We start from the raw sequence: 25,642 nt of genomic DNA, 5'->3' as shown, positions 1-25,642 counted from the left end.
CCAGGCTTATTGTCTTGGGGGACTTCAATGTCCACGCTGAGGTCCCCTTAGTGGGTGCGGCTCAGGATTTCATGGCCTCCATGGCAACCATGGGCCTGTCTCAGTTGGTATCGGGCCCTACCCACGTGGCGGGACACACTCTGGATCTGGTTTTTGCCGATCGGGAAATAAATGATCTGGAGGTGGGGGAATTTGAGATCACTCCCTTGTCATGGACAGATCATCACCTGGTGGGGTTTAGTTTGACTGCTCCGTCTGCCCTCTGCAGGGGTGGTGGGCCGATTAAGATGGTCCGCCCCCGGAGGCTTATGGATCCGCTTGGATTCCAGACGGCCCTCGGGGAGTTTCCAGTGTCCAGAGCTGGTGACTCTGTCGACGCCTTGGTTGATCTCTGGAATGGAGAGATGGCCAGGGCTGTTGACACGGTTGCCCCCAAGCGCCCTCTCCGGCTTGGTGGAGCCCGTTCTGCTCCTTGGTTTTCCTCGGAGCTTAGGGCGATGAAGCAACTCGGACGACGGCTGGAGCGACGGTGGAGGAAGAGTCGTCACGAATCCGATCGAACACGGGCTAGAGCCCATTTTAGGGACTATGCCGTGGCGGTGGGGGCGGCGAAGAAATGTTTTTTCTCCGCCTCCATTGCGTCTGCTCAGTGCAGGCAAACAGAGCTGTTTCGTGTGGTGAAAACATTGCTCCACACATCCCCCCGGACAATGGGGGAGGAGTCATCTACGGCTCTTTGTGATCGGTTTGCCTGTCGCTTTGCAGATAAAGTCGCTTGCATCCGTGCTGACCTGGACTCCAGAGTTTTGGCAGTTCCGGCAGACGTGCCTCTGGTACCATCTGGTCCCGTTGTGTTGGATTCTTTTCAGTTGGTGCGGCCTGAGGATGTGGACAAGATCCTGGGCAGTGTGCGGGCGACTTCGTGCGCTCTTGACCCTTGCCCTTCATGGCTAATAAAAGCTGCCAGGGAGGGGACAGGTAGATGGCTGGAGGTGATCGTTAATGCTTCGTTAAGGGAGGGCAGGATGCCATCGTGCCTCAAGGAGGCGGTGGTAAGACCTCTATTAAAAAAGCCCTCCCTTGATCCCTCCAACCTGGACAACTATAGACCTGTGTCTAACCTCCCCTTTTTGGGCAAGGTGATGGAGCGTGTGGTGGCGTCCCAGCTGCAGAGGGTCTTGGATGATACGGATTATCTGGACCCTTTTCAATCTGGCTTCCGCCCTGGGTATGGGACTGAGACTGCCTTGGTCGCTCTAGTGGATGACCTACGCCGGGAACTAGACAGGGGGAGTGCGTCCCTGTTGGTTCTGCTGGACCTCTCGGCGGCGTTCGATACCATCGACCATGGTATCCTTCTGGGCCACCTCTCGAGTATGGGAATCGGAGGCACTGCGTTGCAGTGGTTCCGGTCCTTTCTTGAGGGGAGGGTTCAGAAGGTGGTGCTGGGGGACTACTGCTCGCCCCCCTGGCCGTTGGCCTGTGGGGTCCCGCAGGGATCGGTCTTGTCCCCCATGCTGTTTAACATCTACATGAAGCCGCTGGGAGAGGTCATCCGGAGATTTGGACTGAGTTGTCAGCAATATGCGGATGACACTCAGCTCTATCTCTCCTTGTCATCTGATCCTAGGGAGGCGGTGGATGTCCTGAATCGGGGGTTGGAGGCCGTGATGGGTTGGATGTGGGCTAACAAACTGAAACTGAATCCGGATAAGACGGAGGTACTGTTGGTCAGTAGGAGAGCCAATCGGGATGAGGAGATTTTACCGGTTCTGGATGGGGTTGCACTCCCCTTGAAGGAGCAAGTACGCAGCTTGGGGGTACTACTGGACCCGGCTCTGCTTTTGGAGGCTCAGGTGGAGGCGGTGGCCAGGGGTGCCTTTGCACGGCTTCGGCTGGTGCGCCAGCTGCGTCCCTTTCTCGAGAAGGCAGATCTGGCCACGGTTACCCACGCCTTAGTCACGTCGCGGCTGGATTACTGTAACGTGCTCTACGTGGGGCTGCCCTTGAAGAATATCCGGAAACTGCAGCTAGTGCAAAACGCGGCAGCGAGGGTTTTATCCAGAGCTGCCCGTTGGGAACATGTCACTCCCATTTTGAAAGAGCTGCACTGGCTGCCGGTTCGTTTCCGGGTCCAATTCAAGGTGCTGGTTTTGACCTTTAAAGCCCTAAACGGTTTGGGCCCAGGGTATTTGAGGGACCGCCTGCTCCCAAGGGTTGCTGCCCGCTGGACGAGGACATCTGAGGGGGCCCTGCTCCGGGTGCCGACAATGAGGGAGGCCCGGTTGTCGTGCACTCGGGACAGGGCCTTCTCTGTTGCTGCCCCCAGACTCTGGAATGCTCTCCCAGCGGCCATTCGTTCCTCGGACTCCATCACGGCTTTTAGAAAGCTTTTAAAGACTTGGCTTTTTACCCAGGCTTTTACATGATTGTTTTCTACTGCGGCTTCTCTGTGTTTCTATTTGTTGTATTTGTTGTGTTGTTTTTATGCCTGTTTTTATATGTTTTTGTACTTTTAATATGATGTTTTTATTGTGTTTTTATTGTATGTTTTTAACTTTTGTAAACCGCCTTGGGGTTATCTTTTTAATGAAAGGCGGTATATAAATGCAAAAATAAATAAATAAATAAATAAAAATAAAGCTACACCTAATGAATCTCCAGATGATATAAACGTTTGTTGTGTGTTGTCTTTTAAACAGCCCTTGGTCACAGTGCCCGTCTGTTAAATGTCACTCTATGTTAGTGCTTCTATAGCCGTGCCATATCCTGAGGAAGAGAGTGAATTTTGTTCTTTCTTTATATACCATCCTCTGTGCCTACTGCTAACACTATCCTTTGAGTTTAGTGAGGGCCAAATGACATGATCTGGATCAAGATCCATAAGAATGGGTAATGCACCTGCACAGGACCCACTTGGTAACATGCCACAGCTTGTCGAGACAACTAAGCCCCGCTTACATGCCTTCAGCGTGCTGTTTAAAGGTGGGCTGGGTGCCATGTTCTTCATGGGCGGTTCTTTTCTGACTGCTGTTGCATGCAGTCCTTGGGCTGTCGCTCCTTGTTGGCATTTTTTCAACTACTCTGGTGTCATCTGTATGTTGGAATGGCTTCCAGAATTTGCTGGTGTTTAATTGGACTATTTGGAATGGACTTTGCTGACCATCTGGATCATGCGGAGATGGCTGAGGAGAAATAGACCTTCAAAAGATGCAAAAGTAACACCAAGCTCCCTTCAAAGGACCTTCACGATTTGTGTTTAATCTGCTGGGGTGGGGACACACAACATTTCCTCCTGCAAGATTTCCTTTCCTTCTCAAAGCAAATGAGAAAAAAATGGGCTTTGCAGCTTCGCGCCACCATTTACGACGAGGTGCTAAGTACCTCGACGTTGGGAGAACCCCACCCTTCAGCTTTGACATTGGCTGCAAAGGCATCTATATCAACCCAGAAACCTCATCCTATGAAACAGCCTTCAACTCCGAGCATGTTAGTATCGTACTGAATCCCAAAGTTTTCGTTGAAGTCTATGCATTTGACATTGGAGGGATCAAAAACTTTAAAAAGGCATTCAGACTTTGAGAATCCTCAGCCCTCTCATAGATCAAAAAAGCCCAAGACAGTAGACCTCACAAAAGGACACCATCTCCTTCAGATCTGCAGACACTTGGAAGCATCCGACAGCCTTTGACGTCGAAGGCTTCAACGTCGAAGGAATCAGATCCAGTGACTATTGAGTGTGTCGATGTTGAACGTGTGTTGGCACCTAGACCCATGGCATCGAGGACCCAATCTCTATCACCAGCACTAATGCCGATAGATTCCTGGAAGCTCGACATCGAGAAGTACCCTCGCTACTGACACAAACGCTGATGGATTGACATCAAGAAGTGCCATCGATATCAACTCATGCTCCTTCGACGCCCATAGCTCGACCTCCTGTTTCGGGCCACCCTGAATACGCATGTGTTGTTGGTGTTGAGATTGGTGACCCCTTGGTGTCCGGCCGACATACCAATTTCGACATCAAAGAGAAGGATAGGGCAGTGGCCCTAGATACGACAAAGGATCACACTTTGCTATCAATTTTGTACTCTAGTTCGAGCACCCCCTTGGCTTCAACTTTCAAGCATTTCCTGCAAACATCAGAAATAGGTACGCCATGGGAACTGGCCACTAAACAATCAGTCACACTTACAGCTGCTCATCTAGCAACTTCACCGTGGCATACCTGCAGCTTTGCTCACTCATCTGCGGCAGGGGATGCCCTAGCTTCAGCACCGTTGGAGACAGTATCCCCTGGGTTGCCTTATAATTTCCAAGAAAGTCAGTCTTGGGGCCATTCACAGGCTCCCATTTGGGCAGTACCATCGGAACCAACACCTGTGACTTCTTCAAAGTCTACACAGACAACTTCTTATGTACTCTTTCAGGATTCAGCCACACAGACCGTATGTGACTGTGTGCATATCGGCACTCAAACACTGATTCTGTAGACTATTGAAATGCAGGCTTTCACACCAATTTCTCCATTGCAGTCTACGTCAGATCACCATGGATCTTCAGATTTTGAATCCAACCCTGGTGACCCAGATGCCAGGGTGGATCCTCCTGTTGATGTGGCCCCATCTACACACATCTCCCCTAACAAGGAGATGAAAGCGTATCATAGGCACGTGTGTTATATATGGCTAAAGCACTGGGTCTCGACCTGAAATCAGAAACGTCTACCATCAATGGCCCGTGTATAATTTTATGGTTTGGTTGGAAGCTACTCAACCTGTAGCTCTTCCTGTGCTCCCAGTCATCACAAAAGCGGCTCAGTGTGCGTGGGAGGTGATCCCCATGTCTAAAAGACTGGAAAGCTTGTATAGGGTACAGGCTAAGGAAAATGAATATCTCCTGAAACATCCAGCACCCTATTCACTAGTAATTGACTATGCCACATCCTCCAGTTCAAAATCTGGATACAAACACACAACCCCGGCAGATAAAGAAGGGAGGAAACTTTACTCCACCTCGTGTCTGTTGGTCAAGATCTCAAATTATTCAGCCTGTACAGCAAAATATACACATGGGCTGTGGGAGGACTTGTATAATTCCAGGGAAGTCCTCTCCCCTTAGAAATTCAAGAGGAAGTTTCAAGAAACCATAGATAAGTCAGTGTTGCTTACCAGGTAACAGTTGAGTACGGCCAAACATTTGGCCGAATCTGAATCCCGTTCATTGACGGCAGCAATCTCCTTACGTTGACATGCATGGCTCCGCTCCACTAATCTGCATGGGGATATGAAGGAGAAAATAGAAGGCTTACCTTTCAGTGAGAAAGGTTTGTTCAGTGAGACTACAGACTCCACTATGGAGCAGATGAAAAAGTCTAAATTCACAGCCAAGACTTTTACCTCTACATCTGCCTCCTCCTATGGCTCCAAATACCACCAGTATTACAGACAAAAAAACATGTACAAACATCAAGAGTGGCATGATTTTAGAAGGTAATATCAGCCCTACAAGCGCCCTTTCCAGGGCAAAGGGAAACAAACTCAAGGCCAACGTGCTAAACAACCTGAGCCTCAGGAGCACCTTTGAGGCTCAAAACCACCCATTGCTTCTCTCAGATCTTTCTTCCCTTCCGCCATCAGGGACTGTAACACCTTGGCAAGTGAGGGACAACATCTATCTCTCACATACTCTGTTCCTCTCCGATCATCCAACACCATACTGGCACGCTATGCCCCTACATGGCACCACATAACATCGGACCGCTGGGTCCCGAAGATCATATCCTTGGGCTATGCAACAGAACAATCACAAAATTCACAGGGATGAGGTTTACATAACCCTCCCAGGTATTATTGGAAGAAGTGAAGGATCTCCTAGCCAAAAGGGCTATTATTCCGGTGCAGTGGGTGTACAGACAGGAGGGCTTCTACTCCTGGTACTTCTTGATCCCAAAAAGGGATGGCAGAATTCGGCTGATTATGGATCTATGCCTCTTGAACAGATTTTTCCATGTGAAAAAGTTCTGCATGATAGTGTTACAAGAAATTATACCTCTTCTATATCAGGAGAAATGATTTGTGGCACTAGATCTCAGGGATGCGTATTTCCATATTGGCATCGGAGAACAACACAAGAAGTATCTCAGGTTTGCCGTGGGAAGTCAAGTGTGCCAGTGTGCAGTCTTACCCTTCAAACTTGCTTCCGCCTCCAGGAGAAATGTATGGCAGTGGTGGTGGCGTACCTTTGGACACAGGGTATATCAATCTATCCTTACCTGGATGACTGGCTTCTGACTTCCAAGGACAAAGAAGAGTTACTTTCACAAACATAATATGTACTGCCTCTTCTCCAGAACGTGGGGATCCAAGTCAATTGGAAAAGGTCCAAATTGGAGCCAGTCCCAGCAATCAATGACATTGGTACAGTTCTGGATACAAGGGCCAAAAAGGCATACTTATCTCAAGAACGTTTCTGATGCATCAAGGACTTGGTGCTCCATGTCCAGCAGCATCCATCTCAACCTGCTCAACTCATTCAGAGACTGCTAGGTCTGATGGTATTCTGCAACACAGTGGTGAATGCTTGATTGAAGATGTGAAAACTGCAACTCTGGTTTCTATTGGTCTTCCACCCAAATGTAGACCCACAGTCCTTAGGTTTAGCAATCCCGGTTCAAATTCTGCACTCACTTACCTGGTGGTCACTGAGCAGTAATCTGCTGGAACGGGTTCCTTTTCTAATGACTCCCCTTTCTACCTGGCTCACAATGGACACTTCACTCCTGGGCTGGGGGGCCCACTGTGGGGCCCACCAAATACAGGGCAAGTGGACTTTTCAACAAAAACAACTCCACATCAGCTTCTTGGAGCTTCTAGCTGTCTTCAAAGCGATGAAGGCCTTTCTATTCCTTCTGCAAGGCAAAGTGGTGCAGGTGCAATTGGACAATACTACAGCCCTAGCCTAAATCAACTGCCAGGGAAGCATTGTATCTCAAAGTCTTTTGCGCTCTCAGCCTACAGTTATGGCACTGGTGCATCCAGCATCAAGTGCATCCATTTAGCCATACACATAAAGGGCCTAGACAACATCCTAGTGGACGATTTGAGTTAGATTTTCCCTCAGCAACAACAGCACGAGTGGGAGATCAAAACTGAGTGCATCACACCTCTCTTTTCAAAGTGGATGTGATCTACCATAAATCTGTTTGCCACTTCAGAGTACAAGAAGTGCGACCACTTTTGCTCCAGAGCAGAACACTACCTATGATCTCTGGGGGACGCTTTCCACCTGTACTGGCAGCAGGAAATTCCTTATGTTTCCACCTCGACCACTGATCAGCCGAGTGGTTTCCTGTCTTCTAATGGCTCCTACATCCTGTAACCTGGTGACTCCATGGTGGCCAAGGCAACCATAGTTTCCACAGGTATTCAGACTATCGAGGAACCACTACCAAAGGCTACCACAGATAGTGAATCTCTTAACTCGGGACAAAGGCAATGTACTACATCCAGATGTTATGACACTCTGCCTAACAGCATGGCAGATCGACTCCTGAACAAGTTCTTTCTTAATCGGAGGAAATCTTCTACCAGACACAATTACAGGAACAAATAGCTTTGTTCTAACTTTATGCTAGGAAGCAGGGATTTCAGCCTGACCACGCCACTATCAGGGATGTGCTTCTCTACCTTAGATCTGAAATCTCAAGGTTTAGCCAATATGTCTTTCATAGTGCATTTGGCTGCGTTTATCCTCTAGACATCCAGGTTATGAAGGGAAAACCTTTTTTGCACCCAAAAAGTAAGGCTTTCCTAAAGGGCTTTTAAAACCTATACCCACTGGTTCACACACTTATTGAGCCCTGGAGTATATCTCTGGTTCTTTCATCTTTGACAAAGGCCCCCCTTGAACTTATGAGTTCTGCCTCCATCAAGCCGGTAGCTCTGAAAACGGCTTTCCTGTTTCACTACAGCCAAACAAGTAAGTGAATTAATTGCCCTTAGGATAGATTTACCGTACACTAGAACCTATCCAGACAAAGTCTTGATGCTTATGGACCCAGATTTTCTACTGAAAATAGTGTCCAACTTCCACCTCAACCAGGACATTGACCTACCAATGTTTTTTTTTAGAGATACATCAACTCCACTGGAATGTGCAATGCACTCCTTAGATGTATGAAGAGCACTGTTGTACTACCTACATCGTAAGGACTTCAGGTCCACCAAATGCTTATTTGTAGCATACAAAGGCTCTTTGAGAGGCTCCTATATTTCTAGACAGAGAATGTCCAGTTGGTTGGTGGAACTCATTCTACTGACATAGAAGCAACAGAACGTTCAGCCACCAGAAGTAATCAAGGCCCACTCTACTCATGCCTATGCTTCTTCAGTTGCACACCTATTGGGGGTAACCTTCATGGACATCTGTAAAGCAGCAACTTGGTCCACTTCGTCAAGCATTACGTCATAGATGTGCGCTCTGCTGCAGAGGTGAGCTTTGGGAGAAGCATTTTGAAGCAGGTGTTACAATAGTTACTACTGCATCCTCCTCCTTTGGGGAGCTAGCTAAACACCCATTCTTATGGATTCCAACAGATCTTGATCCAGACAGATCTCAATCCAGCTACAGGTTGCTCACCTGTAACTATTGATCTGGTAGAGATCTGTCTATCCATAAGACCCTTCCAGACCACCCCTCTGCAATAGTGCTATGCTATGTATGTACTGAGTGTGCAAGCTATTCTCCTTTGATGATAAACTCCCCTGATTCCGGATTATCGTCCTCCACGGCAGTTGTCCAAGAACTGAAGAACATGGCACCCAGCCCGCCTTTAAATAGAATGCTGAAGGTGTGTAGGCCGGGCTTGGTCACCTTGACAAGCTGCGGCATATTGCCGAGTGGGTCCTGCGCAGGTGCATTACCCATTCTTATGGATATCGAGGGATCTTTACCAGATCAATAGTTACAGGTGAGCAACCTGTTTTTATGTGGGAGTCCATAGAACTTTTTTCTAACACTTAAACTAATTATTAATACCAGTCATTTACAGCAGTTATTCAGAGCAGAGGTGTGGAGGAGGGACTGAGAAAGGGGCTTAACCCTTCACCTTCTAGCCAGTTCATCTTAGTGAACTGCTTCTCTCCCCTACACACACACACCCTACACACAGCTTCTTAGCAAGCTGCTTCTCTCTCTCTCTCTCTCTCTCTCTCTCTCTCTCTCTCTCTCTCTCTCTCTCTCTCTCACACACACACACACACACACACACACACACACACACACACACACACACACCCCTCTACCTGTGGGAACCTGTATCTTTTTCTCAGGGGTGAAGATGGAAGCAGCTTAAGAGGGAAAAGTGCAGGAAGAGAAACATTTTAAGCACACTTCATACCTCATTCCTGATTGCAGCTTCTAGTGGCTTGCTTTTCATTTTTTAAATGAAAAGCAATTAAAAATTTCATTTAATTGTTGGGGGAAGGTTATACAGAACTCTGTGGAATGTGTAGTTTGACCCTGAGAAGAGGTGCTTCTTGTTTCTTTGTCTTAGATGTACCTTATACTTCCTTTCTTTTTATAGTGTTCTCGGTTGCATATCTATAGCTTGTACCATCACACTTGCTCTTCTTGCAGGATGAAATGAAGAAGAATTCTGAGAAACTGAAGCAAGAACTCAGTGAAAAGGAAGCAGAGAGAGACCGTGTCAACGCCAAAGCCCAAGAACTGCAAAAGTGGATGAATCAAAGCCAGGAAGGTACAAACTCCTCCTTCTTGCCAGTGTCTTACAGATACTAGGAGTTTCCAAGAAGGAGGGCTTCCTGGTCTTAGAAGTGGAGACTTGGTGAAAATATTTAAAATGTGGGAGTAGAAATGGTTGCTGTGACTGTCTGAGGTGGGGTGTGAACAGAGACACACCAAGCAATGTTTGTTGTCCTTACAGTTATTGAAGCAGAATAGAGCCAATGTCAAGGCTGGTAATAAATCTTTGTGGGGGAACAAGGAAACAAATATTGGGTGTAATACAAGGGGTAATATACACACAAGAATGAAGGTAGGGACAGGAACATGCAGGCAGAATCTAGAAGAGAACTGGAGCTCAGAATTGGGCTGGAATAAAAGATGGAAAAACTAAATTCTTAAGTCAAGGCTGGTAAGCAGCAGGCGCCCCTGTGGAAGATCACAAGGAAAGCAGTACTTGGTAGGCTTTAGAGATTAAGTAAGACATTCTTTTTTTAAAAAATTACCAAAAAAAGCTCATCAGAAGTATATACAAGATGCAAGGTGTATTTCTGACTGCTCTGGCAAAGCTTTGGGGCTCATATAGAAACTGTAAAAGATACTTTGTCCACTCAAAGCTCAGATCAGTCAGCATTCTAATAGAATAATGGCTTCTATACTGTGAAGCTGAACAGCTGCTGGCCAGGGTTTATGCTCACCTCCTAGAAAGGTCCATGGCCTATTCAACTATTTAAGAAGCAGGTCTTGGAAATCTAAAGTGATGCATATATTCTGGGAAAAGTAGATTTGGAGCAGGACTGCACAACTTTGGCTCACCTGCAGATGTTGGATTACAACTCCCATCATCCCTATCTGTTGGCCACTGTGACTGGGGATGATAGGAATTGTAGTCCCAACAACAGCTGGAGGGCTAAAGCTGTATAGCTGGACTTAAAATATGACTTATTTGTAAAGATTTGTGGGAACAAACCCCAAACAAGAAGAAGGCAGCTGCAATCATATATATATATATATATATATATATATATATATATATATATATATACGGTATATATATATTCTCTTAGGCATACCCATCGCTAATCTCATGTGTGGCAGCTCTCACGACAGTTCACGAGCAGCTGCCTGGATGGTGACAGGGACGGGGGAGAAAATGGTGGCAGTGGCCAGCAGGCGGGCAAAGATAATGGTGGCGGATGGCTGGCCAGCTAAAGAAAAAGGCGGTGGGGCAAAAAAGCAGCAGCGGTGAACTAGAGGCCAGCTAGTTTGATTTAATCTCATTTGTTTTAGTTGTCTTGTGCAGTGGTGTAAATTAGACATAATGTGAAACTATGATTATAGAAGCTTAAATGTGGTTTGCAGCAATATCAGAATGAGCCCTACATTTAAAAAACGTTTCTTTAAAAAATATTGAGAAAATGGCATGAGCATGCATACTGCGGTAATGCTGAGAATGGAGCTCCTGCTCTGTAATCCTTAGCCTTCCTGCACTGAGCCTTTTTGAGAAAGTGATTGTCTCTTAGTTGTTGCCATTTCACAATTTGTACTTTATGTTAACTTCACCTATTTTGCCATTTCTCCTTTTTTATCTTCTCCATGTCAGAAAAGAAGATGGCAGAAGGCAAACGGGGCTCCCTAGAGACCGCCTTGAAGGCAGAGGTTATTGCCTTCAGTGAAGAGAATGTGACTTTGCGTGGGAAGCTGTCCACTTTGGAGAAGACTATTGAGAGTTCAGAGAAGCAAAGGAAGGATGTATTGGTGAGACTAGAAAGTTTTATATAAGAAATAATGCGGTTTCTTGCTAATATACATATGGAATAGGCACACAATGTTTCTAGACAGTAAAGAAAATTAGAGGGCACAGTGATTCAGTGAATATCAGAATTTGCTTAGAAGCCATGCCTGATGATGATAAAAAGTTGCAGTCCACTTCATTGTGTGGCAGTTAATTGCTCAAACGTTTAGTCATGTTATGTCTATGTTCCAGAATGAACGAGATGCACTACTGATGGCCAAGGAGAAGTTGGCACGGGAGCTGGACCTTCTTCAAGAATCTGTCACAGCCTCTGAGATTCGGGCAAATGCTATGGAAAAGATGAATCAGTCCCTGGAGCAAGAGCTTCAGGCAACACTTTCAGCCCTAAGAATTAAACATGAAGAAATAGAGATTCAGCAGATCAAACTTATGACATTGCAGCAAGAGGCAGGAGTAGGAAAAGTCTTGCAAGAAAACCTGGATCACCTAACTGTTAATCTAGCAAAGAGAGATGAGGAGATAAAATCTCAGCTAGAACAGATTAGAGATCTGGAGAGAGAGAGAGAAGTGCAAAAAGCTGATGTGGAACATCTCAGTAAAGATTTAGAGAAAAAAGGTCAAGAAACTCAATCTCAAAAAAAACAGATTGAAGAATTAGGAAAGCAGAATGAAATGCAGAAGGCAGCTCTAGAGAGATTAAATCTAGATCTAGAAGAAAGTCTACAAACTATAAAATCTCAACAGGAAAAGATCCGAAACTTGGAAGAATTAACACAAAGTCAAAAAACTATAATGGAAAGCCTGACTCTAAATCTAGAAGAAAAAGTCAAGGAAACTAAAATTAAGGAGGAAAAAATCCAGATTCTGGAAAAGAACGGGTCATCACAAATTGGAGCTTTGCTGAAAGATGTATGTGAACTGAAAGCACAGTTGAGTGAAAAAGATTGGGAACTTGTATCTCAAAAGCAGCTACTTCAAGAACGGGAAGAATTGGGGGGAAAGCAGGTAAATTCTCTTCATACAAGCCTTGAACATATGAAGGCCATTCTCAAGAACAAAGAAAGGGAGGTTGAATCCCAGAGGGAACAGATAATGAATTTCCAGCAGTGCAAAGCTCAGAGGGAGGTGCAGCTCCATGAACTGCATGAGAAAGTAAAACAGATGACATTCACTCTGACCCTGAGAGATGAACAGTTAGAGTCACAAAAGCAGCAAATAAAAGAGAGGGAAGGAGAAATAGAAATGGAACTAAAGGCCCTTCGTGAACTTATAGCGAAGACACAGACAACCTTAAAGAAAAAGGACACAGAGCTGGAGTTCCAAAGGAAACTTGAAGAAGAAGTAGTAAGGCAGGTGGAAGTTTTACTTGGAGATCTCCAATACAGTACAGCCTTGAGAAAGGAAAAAGATGGTGGCGGTGTTGAATTTCAGAAAGAGCAAAGAAAGGAGTTCAAACAAGAATTGGAACTTGGGCTACAGGAAACAAGAATCATTTCCTGTAGCCTAAGTTCCAATTCTTGTTTGAAGATGTTGAGGCAACTCAAAGTGGTATTAAAGGAGAGAGAACAAGAAATCAAGTCCCTGAAAGAGCAGCACGAAAAACACAAGGAAAAAATGGAAAGGCAAATAAGGGAAATGCAAGCAAATCTTCAACAGGCTTTGAGAAAAGGAGAGAAGGAGCTAGACTCCTTAAAGGAGGAGAACCATCAGCTTCAAGAACAAGAGAAAGAAGCAGTGGCTCAGATACAATCTATCTTGGAGAAACTGGAATTCACCAGATCTTCTCTGCAAAATAGAGAACAGGAGATAAAATCCTTACAAGAGCATATCACAGAGCTCTCAAAACAGAAAGACCTGGAAGAGAATACTGTCAAAAGCCTACAATGGGATCTAGCAAGGATTAATCAATTAATGAAGCAGAAGGAAGAAGAGCTGCTCAAGCAGGCAGAGCAAATTAGCACATACCAGTTTAAATTAGAAGATGCACAGGCAGAACTACAGGCATGCCAGAATCAAGAACATCATCTGGAGGGAATAATTAAGGAGAATGAACAAGGGAGTGAGAGAGACTTTGAAAATCCCCCAAACAAACATGAACAGGTACGGCAACCCCATCTCCAATGGGTTGAACAATGTCCCGGTGGACAAATGGAATTTCTAAAAGAAGATCAGAAAGGAAGGGGAAAAGAGATGAAAGCTCCACATGAGAGAGGGCAAAAACATTTGAAAGATGAGATTAAGGAGCTTCAGGAGAACATACATAATCTCCAACACACGTTAAAGAAAAGAAATAATGAAATGAAATCGCAGAGTGGAAAAATCAAGCAGCTGGAAGAGAGAGTTGCAGGTAAAGAGAAGGAATTGCTAACCTGCAGTGAACAGCTGAAACAAATTGCCTACGCCCTGAGATTACAAGATAGTGAAGAAGACAACTTACAGAGCCATATCCAAAAACTCCTGATATGGAAAGAAGAGGAGCTTGCCAAGAGAGAGGCTTTTCAGAAAAGGGATCAGTTGTTGGAATGGCAAAAAGAGAAGATTCAGCACTTGGAAGAGGAGAAAAGAGTCAAGAATCAAGAACTGGATCGTGTGACAGCTATTCTGAAACAGACAGAGAGTGGAGAGATAGAATGGAGAGAGAAAGCACAGAAGTTTGGTCTCTCTCTGGCCCAGAGTGAAGAGGTTGTGAGAGTCCTGAGGGAAGAAATGGCTGTAGTACAGAACATGGTTTCAGACAGAGATAAAGACAGGCTCCATCTTCAGGTAGGCATGTTGGTGGTTCCATTTCAGAAGTGTGCAAATGGTTGTGATGTAACAAGAGTTCAACACATACTACAGTTTTCTGTTTTAGTAACGGAAGATTACGTCTGTGCTGTAATTCACCAACACTTCAGAAATACCCCATTTTTGTAGTGGGAAGATGATTCGATTCAAGTTAGGTTTTATACATGATGTGGATTTTAACTGGGCTCCAAGATGTGAATAAATAATAGGTTGGGGAGAGTGGGAGAGAGTTCAAGCTCCAAGTCACTTGGATATGTTCACATTGCCAGAGCTGCATACACTTTCCATGTGCATAAAGTCCTCAGGGGTACAGTAATGTCTGTGTATCCTCTCAAAGTACTTGAGAGCCAGCGTGGTGTGGGGGTTAGAGTGCTGGACTAGGACCGGGGAGACCCGAGTTCAAATCCCCATTCAGCCATGATACTTGCTGGGTGACTCTAGGCCAGTCACTTTTCTCTCAGCCTAACCTACTTCACAGGGTTGTTGTGAAAGAGAAACTTAAGTATGTAGTACACTGCTCTGGGCTCCTTGGAGGAAGAGTAGGATATACATGTAAAAATAATAATTATTAGTAGTAGTACTGTTTGTTATTTCACAGGAGCAGTTGGATACAGCTTTCAGAGCACTGGAGGAAGAAAGACTTGTTACTAAAGCTTTGACAGGAGATGTAGATCTGTTACCCAGAGAAAATGACATGTCAGAAATGTGGCATAAAGGAGCCGGAGAGGTATGAATACAAGTGTAAGAAAAGAAGATTGTTATTCCATGATACAGAAAAGGGAGTTTTGGAATGTATCCCAGTTCACCTGTCCATCTTAGGGCCAAAATACATGTTACATTAATCACATTGTTGGAGCTGACTTATTTGTTTCTGTTATGTTCTCCTTTCCTGACCTTTAAATAGCAATTTTGGGGGTGGGGTGCTTTAACTCTTCCGCCCTGCCCCCCCGCCCCCGGTCATAATCTATATTGGGCTCACCTTGCAACTGCTGTTTGCCCCAGGAGTAAAGCTCCCAATGGAGGCAGTGGCTCCAGTTCTATGCTTCCTCATTTTCAGGGTCCCTGCTTACCCTGCATTGTTTTCTGCATTATTCAGGGTGTGAGAAGAGATGAAGGGCTGATATGGCTGACCAACAGGAGATTCTTGTATAAGCACTTGGAACTTCTGCAGCAAACTGTTGCCAAGCTGGAGAATGATAAATGTGGTTTGAAGCAGCATAATACCCAGCTTAGGGATGCACTAGAGCAGGTGAGTCTCTCTGTGAGGGGAAACAGAAATAAATAAAACCAGCACTGCTTTCTTTCCCTCTCCCTGCATCCCTCTCTGATCTAATCAGATCTGTTATCACCTACTGTGTATCCTAGTACACTTGGAAACAATTACTGCTCTTTGACTCTTCCAGCACAGACTTGTCTTGATTCACGGTTTCCATTACTAGTCCTTCCCTCCCACGTCCTTTCACACACAATCAAATTGCCATAGGGTTAGGTTCTCCCTAGAAAACCAGTGCCTAGTGCAGGGGTGCACAACGTACTTGCAGGGGAGTAGCTCCCCAGTTGCAGGGGAGTAACAGCAGAAGAGAAGGCATGCCCTCAACTCCTGCCTGTAGACTTCCAGCGGCATCTTGGTGGGCCACTGTGTGAAACAGGATGCTGGACTACATGGGCCTTGGGCCTGATCCAACAGGGCTGTTCTTATGTTCTTAAATACCCAATCAACTGGAATCAACCAAGACTTGGGGATGTCATCAACTTTCAGCACATTATTGCATTACAATTAATTATTTGGAATATTGTTTGGAATAGTGAGTGGGGCAGAAGGTTAGAGTCGGAGGAAAATAGGGATGGTGTCAGTGGGTTTAGCCCCAGGGGCTGGGGATAAATGGTCTCAAGTGGCCCACTGCATTGAGTTGCTGCTGGTCATAGTTTTTGCTGCTGCTGTAGGATGTTCCTATCTGTGGGCCAGAACAAATGTCCCCATGGGCTAGAACCAACTCTTGGGCAGGCCTGATCTAGTGTAACCTAACCTTTCTCGGTTGCTGCAATCAAGGCCATCTCGATGGTTTATCCCCCTCGCATGCTCCTGGGCAGGACTATGTAAATGAGCTAAAATAGGAAGCCTGAAGAGCCCGAGGGGGATGCCCCCCCCCACATTTCTTTCAGTCCTGTGTTGCTCCTGGCAGTTCCTCTGTATCTGTCTTCTGCCTTTTCCGCTTGAACTCGTCTCTCTCTTGCATTTTCCTAACTTTTACCTATTGGTTTCTCCCCTCCTCTTCTTCCACCATAGACCTTAAAAAACAACAACAACCCTCTATCCTTCCCACCTTCCTCCACCCCCCTTCCATCCTGTGTATGGAGCATGCGGGGCGCATTAGGAACATTTGTGTCCCTGCGGGACGACCCATGGCCTCATTCCCGGCGGGATCCAGACCCCCCGGTTCACTGCCCCCCACAGGTGTCTTCGTCAGCTGCCAAATAGCCTGCTGACCAGACACAAGAAAACGCGCCTGTTAGTCTCCTCCCAGAGGAGCTTGAGATGCGGGCCGTTACAGGAGAAGCCTCAATTAGTCTCCCGCTGGCAGGGCGTGTGATGTGGAGTGCTACAGCAGCAAGGGGCGGGAAGCAGCATTTGGCGGCAGAGGACCTCCGTGTCAACTTCAGTGGCAGCTTCCAGCTCCCTTGGAAGCATCCCCTGGCTAACCCGACCCAGGCCGAGATAAGGGCTTTGGGCGGAGCGGCAGCAATGGCAAAGCAAGAGCAGTGCTAGGGCTGGAGCACAAACAAACAGATGCCCAGTCTGAAATGCCAGTGAAGACGCTGACTTCTACCTCACAGCAGTGTGTGGAGCAAACGGCCAGCACAGCGGCGAGCTCTTTCCAGGGGGAGAGGGGTTCTGGCACGGGCCCCCCCACCCCAGCCCCTGCTCTGCCCAAATCAGTCCCCCTGGAGTGGCAGGTGTGGTCCCGCAACGCCATTGTAGAGACAGTATACCAGTTGAAACTGGCTAAGGGTAAAAAAAAATCTAAAAATCATAAACGCCCTTCTTCATCCTCTGAAGAGTCATCTTCACCAGAGCCATCTCCCAAAAAAGCCAAATCTAAAAAGAAACACACCAAGCAGGCTACTAGCAAAGGGGTCCTTAAAAGCAAATTCAAGGGAACACATTCCTCGGACCTTTCTGGGGCCGAATCAGCAGACCCCGCCCCCAGGACCTTGCCCCCCTTAAGATAAAAAAGCTTGCAGTCTCTATCTCTGGACACGATGATGACTTAGTGGGGTCCCTAGGGGGCATGGGTGAGGACACCTTGGGGACCCTAGGAGGCACGGGTGAAGGCACCCAAGGTCTTGGTATAGCCTACGATAAGGAGGATGGGGAGTGGTCAGGAGCAGAGGAGCTGGAAATGGTACAGGTCTCTCAGCGCCTCTTTGTGCCTGACGATTTTAACCCCTTAATGACTAAGGTCCTCTCTACTATTTGGCTGCAATCTAAACTGACCCCAGAAACTGCTCCATCTGGGAAAGGGGACCTTATCTTTCCAAAGGCTAGACCAAAATACATGCTATCGCCCATTCCTGACTGTTTTTCTGAGACAATTAAACAGGAATGGTCCCTTCCAGCCGTGCACAAGAAACCACTGGCTGCTGCAGCTTGCTTCTATTCTTTTCAACAAGAACTGGCTGACCTTCTCAAAACTCCCAGTATCGATGCCCCAGTGGCCCAGCTGGTGTCGGGGTCTCTGATTCCTCGCGATGGAGAAGCATCTCTAAAAGATCTCACCGACAGGAAGGCAGAACTGGCTATGAGGAAAGTACACGACAATACCTCATTGGTGACCCGGGCATCGGCAGCAGCGTCTATAGCGGCAAAGTCCAGTCTCCTGTGGCTGGATGATTTGTTGAATCACCTGCCTTCAGACCCAATACGCCTGAGACAACAACTGGTCAAGCTCCAGAAGGCACTAGGGATGTGCACAAACCTGTTCGCAGGCCATGTTGGAGGCCTGCAAAACAGTTCGCTGATCCGCCGGTCCAACAAACTGTCAGCGGGGTGTGTGTTTGTTGCTTTAAGGGGGGGGGGGTTGTACTCACCCTTCCTGCCACTTTTCCCCCTCCGGCGCTGTAGTTTTTGGCAAAATCTTCGAGGCAGCAGCGGTCCTACCTGCCGCCCCTGCCCCCTTGTTGGTGCCCAAATGCAGAAGTAACACGTGTGCATGCGCCCGCCACCGTGCGCGTCACGCACGTTGGCGGGCGCATGCGCACGTGTTACTTCCACATTTGAGCACCAACGGGGGGCAGGAGCAGCAGAGAGGACCACTGCCGCCCTGAAGATTTTGCCGAAAACTACAGTGCCAGAGGGGGGAAGCGGCAGGAGGGGTGTGTTCAACCCCCCCTCCACTGCCCTTAAAGCAACACACAAACCCGGCGTCGGACCACACCTATGTGGTCCATGCACATCACTAGAAGGCACAAGTCTTTGTGGCCAACGCCACGCTGGACTCAATAAGATTCTCATCCAGAGCCTCTGTGGCTGCAGTGGTCAGCAGACACCACCTCTGGCTTAAAACCTGGCAGGCAGACACGACTTCAAAGTTGAACTTAACAGCAGTCCCCTACGACAGCGCCAAACTCTGGTGAGGCGGCACTCAAGGACGTCCTCGTGGAATCTCGGAACAAAAGGAAGGCTATGCCCTCCGCCCCACAGCGGGGAGGCAGGCAAAACTTTCGAAGACCCACACAGTCTTTTCGTTCCTTTCACCCCTTCTACAAAGGCCGGGTCAGAGAAAGCAAGCCACAGCACGGATCATGGCCCCGTCAGTGTTTCCCTGGATACTCGAGGAACAGGCAGAACTTCAATCAATCCAACCAGTCAAAACAACAGTTCTGACTTGGGCCCAGCGGTCCTCGGGGGCCGCCTCTCGGACTGCTTCCATGCCTGGGAGCAGTCGACAACAGACAAATAGGTCCTCAATGCAATCCAGTCGGGCTACAGAATAGAACTGAACAGCCCCCTTGCCCAGGTTTCTACCTACCCCGTGCTCTCGCTCTACTTTAAAGCACATAGACTTAAAGCATGCTATCCAACACCTGCTGGACATTGGCGCAGTAGAGCAGGTGTCCCCAGACCAGGTGAGGAGGGGCGTTTACTCTATTCTGTTTACGGTTCGCATTAAGGACTGTTCAAAAAGGGCGGTCTTGGACCTGAAATTCTTAAACAAATGGGTCCGGCATGTCAAGTTCAGGATGGAGTCCCTCAGATCCGTAACAGAGGCACTCCAACACGGGGACCTCCTCTCCTCAGTGGACCTAAAGGAGGCCTACCTCCACGTCCCTTCACACCAACAGTCGCTCACTCCTGAGGTTCAAGTATGCCGGGGTCGATTACCAGTACAAGGACCTGCCATTCGGCCTATTGTCAGCCCCCAGGATATTCACGAAGATCCTGGCCCCACTTGTGGCCCACCTGTGCCTCCAAGGCGTCAGGGTCTTTGTGTATTTAGACGACTTGCTCATCCAATCAAAATCAATGGAAACCATGCAATCTGACCTCACGCTCACCCTTGCCGCCCTTCAAGAACCGGGTTCCTGGTGAACACCCAGAAAAGCCACTTAGTTCCCGCTCACAGGAGACTACACCTTAGAGTTCTGGTCGACACCCGAATGGACCGCCTCTTCCTGACACAAGACAGAGTGCAGACCCTCTCCATAGAGGCCAACTGAGCACGGACAGCACCCTCAGTCCCCCTGCTGACGCTGGCAAGACTACTGGGCCTGATGGTATCAACCCTGTACTCGGTCCTGTGGGCGAGGTTTCACCTCAGGGAACTGCAATGATTCCTCTTGCCGCACCAAGCCAACATCTCAGCCAAAAGACATGTGTTACTCCATCTGATGCTGCAAGTTCGCCACTCCTTCCTATGGTGGTGCTCCCTACAGAACCTACTGGCAGGAAAATGGTTCCTAGACTTCCCAAAGACCATCATGACAACAGATGCCAGCACAAGGGGCTGGGGAGCCCACTGCCTGCAGTTTTCGGCTCAGGGGAAGTGGTCTCAGGAGGAGAAACAACACTCCAACTGGCTATTGCTGAGGGCCATCCGCCTGGCGCTGCACAGTTTCCAGGAACACCTCTCAGGACAAGACGTTCTCATAAAGACAGACAACATGATGGCAAAAGCGCACGTGAACAGGCAGGGAGGCATGAGATCCAGATCCCTCCACACAGAAGCGGCCCTCCTGATGTCCTGTTCAGAGAGCCACCTAACCTCACTGATGGCTCACCATGTCAAAGGGGTCCTGAATTTGCTGGCCGACTGGCTCAGCAGGGAAGACCTCCTCCCAGGGGAATGGACTCTGAATGCTGCCATTTTCGATCAGTTGGCGTGTAGGTGGGAACGACCAATCCTCAACTTGTTTGCGACTCTCCACAACGTGAGGCTTACTCAGTTGTTCACCAGGTTTCCATGTCAAAGGGCAGAGGGCACCGATGCTCTATCGGCACCATGGCCATAGGAAATCCTCTATGCCTTTCCCCCAATCCCACTGTTAGCCCGAGTCCTGAGACACATCAGATCACTCAGAGCAGAAGTCATACTCTTGGCCCCATACTGGCTGTGGAGCCCCTGGTTTTCAGAGCTGTTCCACCTCAGTATGGCCAATCCATGGCATATCCCAGTCACACCGGGTCTCCTGATGAAAGGCCCGGTCCTGCATCCCAACCCCGGCTGGTTTCAGCTAGCCGCATGGAGACTGAGCGGCAGATTCTGACAGACCAAGGCGTATCCGACAAGGTGGCCTCTACGATCTTCACTGCTCACAGGCCCTCCACCAACAGAATATATCAGTGCACCTGGAGGGCTTTCCTCCACTGGTCAGCCCACCATAACATCACAAGGGGTCAAGCCAACATCAACCACCACCTACAGTTTTTACAGGAAGGCCTAGACGAAGGTCTCAAACCCAACACCTTGAAAAGACAGGTGGCCTCCCTCGCGGGCCTCATTTCAGGACTCTCAGCAAGATCCGGGACGTCTCATCCGCTCGTAAAATGTTGCCTGAGGGGGTGACCCTCCTCTCTCCACCTACAGTGCATCGCTTCCCAACATGGAATCTGAACCCGCGTTCTTGAAAGCTCTTCAGCACCCTCCGTTCGAGCCCATCAGGGAAACCTCTCTCAGGTTTTTGTCCCGAAAGCTATCTTTCCTAATCGCCATTACCTCCGCGAGGCACGTCTCCGAACTAAGGGCACAGATCATTCTGTATTTTCAGAGAACGCAGTTTGCCTCATGCCCGACCCCTTCATTTGCCCTAAGGTCCCTTCTCCATTCCATATGTCCCAAGATGTGTACCTGCCATCTTTCTGCCTACATTCAGAACATCCCCGGGGAAAACTGTGGCATAAACTGAACGTGAGACGTTGCCTGAGAAGGTACATAGCCAGGAGAGCGGTCTTCCGCAAAACAGACTCTCTATTCGTCTCTTATCTCCCGGCATTGATGGGAGAAGCTGTCACATCCAAAACTCTGGCTAGTGGATTTGGGCATGCATCACTCTAGCATATAGCTAGAGCCACCGCAAAACACAAGGGCATCAGCAATTTCTGCCGCATTTTCTACTGATGCCCCAGTCCACGAGATCTGCAAAGCTGTGATCTGGAAGAATCCTTCCACTTTCACCCAATATTATAAATTGGACTTGTATGCTTCCACCCAAGCGGCGTTTGGCAGGCACGTCCTGCAAGGAGTGCTCCCCCAGGAGTAGGCAAGAACTCCCTTCCTGAGACGTACTGGCTTTGATATGTCCCATTGCGATGGCCTTGCTTGCAGCAACCGAGAACGGAGCATTGGTTAACTTACCATGAAGGCTTCTTCTGGTTGCTGCAGTTAAGGCCATCTAGGCCCTCCCGGCTTTGGATGCTTACCCTAATTCTGGGGAAACATAGCAGTTTCCCTCTGCCCCTGTGGGTGGTGGACAGTACCTGTTTAGACAGACAGCCCTGAATTCTGGAATCTTTACAGCCTCAGTTTCTTTTCTCTAATGTGTCTCAATACCTAGTCTTGGCTAACTTGGCCTGAAAGAACTGGGTGGAGTCATCCCCCTCAGGCTCTTAAGATCCATCGAGATGGTCTTGACTGCAGCAACCAGAAGAAGCCTTCACGGTAAGTGAACCAATGCTCTGATTCAGCATAGGAAGAAAAAAATATTAATTTTCATTGCTTGTAACATTCTCCTACTTGCCCCCCCCCCCCGTTCTGGGCCCTGTTGGTATCTCATATTGTCACGCTGGTATCACCACCTCCTCCTTTTTTAATGCAGGTGGAACGTGAACGGAGGAGACTGAAAAGGAATCGCGGAAGCCCTTCTCTGAGCTTTAAACTCTCCCAGACTGATTCTGGCCCTCAAAATATTTCATCGCTTTCTAAGGTCTGAATATTTGCTTGTTCTAAAATCAGAGGTTCCACTTAAGCCCATTTTGCCTTTTTGTTCTAGGATTTATTTATTTTTTAGCTTATTAGTATTCTACTCCTAATAGATACTATGGCTTGGTATACTAAACCAAATGCAGCTTTGTGTACTTAAACCACAACTTTAGTACACACTTTGCCTTGAGTGGTTGAATGATTAGGAGGCAGATTTGAGGCATACAGATGTTTTGTGCTGTAAATTTTTGTGCTAAATGCAAGGAGACCTTAGAATACGTCATAAATTGTGAGTAGCATCCATATTAAAAACTACTGCGGATGATAGCATGCATCTTCCCTTACTGTGCAGGCTTCTTGGAAATAAGCAGATGATTGAATTAAATATCTTGCCCTTTTTTTCTCTAGGAAGAAACCCAGATGCTCTATAAGCAATTGGCAGAGTTACAAAAACAAGTGAGTAATTCACATCTAGGGCATACTGAAGATTGCAACACTATCTGTCTCTTCCCACACTTCTCCAGTATTGTACCTCTAGATTGGCTGAGTAACTACAGAGATCTAGCCATCTTATGATGAGTAGAATTCAGAGATGTCTTTAAAGGGAAGCGTTGTGTGCTTCTAAAATCTTGAAATCTTATTGTCCTTGCTTTACTTCTCAATTCATGGCATATCATGATGCTCTGGTTTTGCTCATGAATGTTACTTATATGCATACACACGTTTCTCCTAGATGTGGGACAAGTTACTCTTCCTTCTCCATAAGAGGGACCATGTCAATCATTGCACCTTAATGCTCCTTTAATCTGCAGTTTAAGCACAGGGATTTTAGAGTCTCTTTGTTGATTCTAACATGATGCTAAGTACAAGTACAAGAAAACTTTACTTGTTCCATCTAACTGGAGAAGCATCATTGAAGAAACATGTTGTTTAGAACTCACTTTCTCCAGATATGTATATTCTTACTCCAAAGTGCAGGTCCAAGGCAAAAACACCTTTGTGTTTCTCTGAGCAATTCAGCATCTCGTTTGTACATACTTGCTTCAAACCAGCTTTTCCATGGCATTCAGAATCTGGATCCAGTATTTCCCCAAGAAAAAATCTTGGGAATTTATTATAATATCAAACAAATGGGCACTCTCTCCACTGCCTCCAAATCCCCCACAGAGAAACACAAATTCTAATGGAAACTTTCAGACCTGTAACCGTTCTCTAACAAGGGAGTTTTCTAGCTTCTGTGGAGCAGATAATGTATCTGTATGTTATTGCACAGCCCCTCACAACAGAAGCTCTATAATTACTCAAGGTGGGATTATTGGAGTACTCTGTATGTTTGCTCCTTTGCTTGGAGGTTTTCTCCTCTAAAGCTGCTGATCTCCCTTCTGATTCACCTGCACCTGTAAGGGATTCACATTTACCCATATATAAAGGTAAAGTGTGCAGTCAAGTCCACTCCTGGTGACCACAGAGCCCTGTGGTTGTCTTTGATAGAATACAGGAGGGGTTTACCATTGCCTCTTCCCGTGCAGTATGAGATGTCTTTCAGCATCTACCTATATTGCTGCTGCCCAATATAGGTGCTTCCCATATATAACCAACCATTTATTTTGTTATTTTTATTAGAGACTTTATGGGTTCTAGATGACTGCCTGCCTTCAGCAACCATAAGGTCTATAATAAGTCAGTAAAAGAGTGAACTGATCCCATGCCCCTTGACCAGATGAGAACGAAGCTAGAATCCCATCACATCAGTCACGAAATCCAGCAGAACGAATATTATTATGTTTATACTGTTTTTCAGGCCGGGGGGGGGGGAATCCTAAGTGGTTTACCTAGCAACGGGGGCAGGGGGGAGAGAGAGAATGGATCTAGAAGTGATCCATTGTCAGTCATGAGAAATGGGTTACTGTGCCTGTGCAGGGACCTTTCAGATGGATTAATTAGCTCTTCTCTGGCGCCCCTCCCTGCCATGCACATGCTCAGTGCCTTCCTTTACCTGGCAGTCAGGCACCATTTTGATTCAGTTTCTTTTCGATTGCCAGTGTGTCAAGACCTTCGGGTTGTTGCTCCTCAGTGATTAGAAAAAAATTTATTCGATTGGATTTGGCTGTGAGTTTGCTATTCTTTGGTTTCTGGTCGTTGGACTTGGTGATTTGGGATTCTCCGGCTTTGCCGTTATAATGGAGGGAGTGGAGAGAGAAAAGACTACTTTTAAATGTTGCTCTCAGTGTTGATCAAAATTGCTTTCTACTGATGAACATGACCTTTGCCTGTTGTGTTTGGGTGAACAGCATGTTCCTGCCGCTTGTCGGATTTGCAAATTGTTTTCAAAACAAACTTGAAAAATTGATTGTTGTGCTTCAGAGCAGCTTTATATGGCAACGTGCTGTGTCCACCGACGCTGAGACAGGAGTCATCGTGATCGATATCTATGGGTTCAGCGCTGAAGTTAACATTGACGGTTTCTATGTCAGAGTCAGGGTCTGTGCATGCACAGTCTAAAACCTTGGCAAGTGACCTGATGCTGACTCTCCATCTCTGAAGAAGCACAAATCGAAAACTCCATATCCTTCAAGATCGAGGACTCCTTTGCCCACATCGATTCAATGTCGAGATTTGGCGACATGGATGGATACTTTGTTACTGAAGCATTTTACATCGAAGACTCCTTTGATCTCCGCTGGCCTTGTACCATGTTGGTTGACATTCATGTCGATTTCAGTGCTGACCCCGATACTGAGCACATCAGTATCGATGGCTGATGTTGAGCACGAGTTGACTCAACGGAATGTTCAGAGTTCACCATTGGCAACTGTGTCTCTTCATTCCTACTAGCCTCTGCCATTGTCTCCAGCAGGGATGCCAGTGAAGTCTCCTCTGCTATTCTTTGACAATAATGATGATACCTTCTTAGATCAGAGCATTGCGAATTCGCTAA

At 47.1% G+C, this 25,642-nt stretch overlaps 1 protein-coding gene across 8 annotated transcripts in view; it reads left to right on the top strand.

The window, feature by feature from the left end:
* Positions 1-25,642, top strand: part of CEP250 (centrosomal protein 250) — a 100,787-nt gene that overhangs the window by 66,872 nt on the left and 8,273 nt on the right. For 6 of the 8 annotated variants that reach the window (XM_053245281.1, XM_053245285.1, XM_053245284.1 and 3 more), the window contains 7 exons: positions 9,643-9,763; positions 11,351-11,505; positions 11,735-14,266; positions 14,886-15,014; positions 15,384-15,536; positions 22,601-22,708; positions 23,113-23,160. In XM_053245281.1, coding sequence (XP_053101256.1) covers positions 9,643-9,763; positions 11,351-11,505; positions 11,735-14,266; positions 14,886-15,014; positions 15,384-15,536; positions 22,601-22,708; positions 23,113-23,160 — 3,246 coding nt within the window. Of the gene's footprint in view, positions 1-9,642; positions 9,764-11,350; positions 11,506-11,734; positions 14,267-14,885; positions 15,029-15,383; positions 15,537-22,600; positions 22,709-23,112; positions 23,161-25,642 lie in introns of those variants that run through there. The other 2 variants (XM_053245283.1, XM_053245287.1) reach the window with 2 other exon arrangements.

Source organism: Hemicordylus capensis, chromosome 4 (genome assembly GCF_027244095.1).
Source record: "Hemicordylus capensis ecotype Gifberg chromosome 4, rHemCap1.1.pri, whole genome shotgun sequence".
NCBI lineage: Eukaryota > Metazoa > Chordata > Lepidosauria > Squamata > Cordylidae > Hemicordylus > Hemicordylus capensis.
The sequence above is the reverse complement of the archived record's forward strand: the minus strand, read 5'-3'. Positions and strand labels throughout refer to the sequence as shown.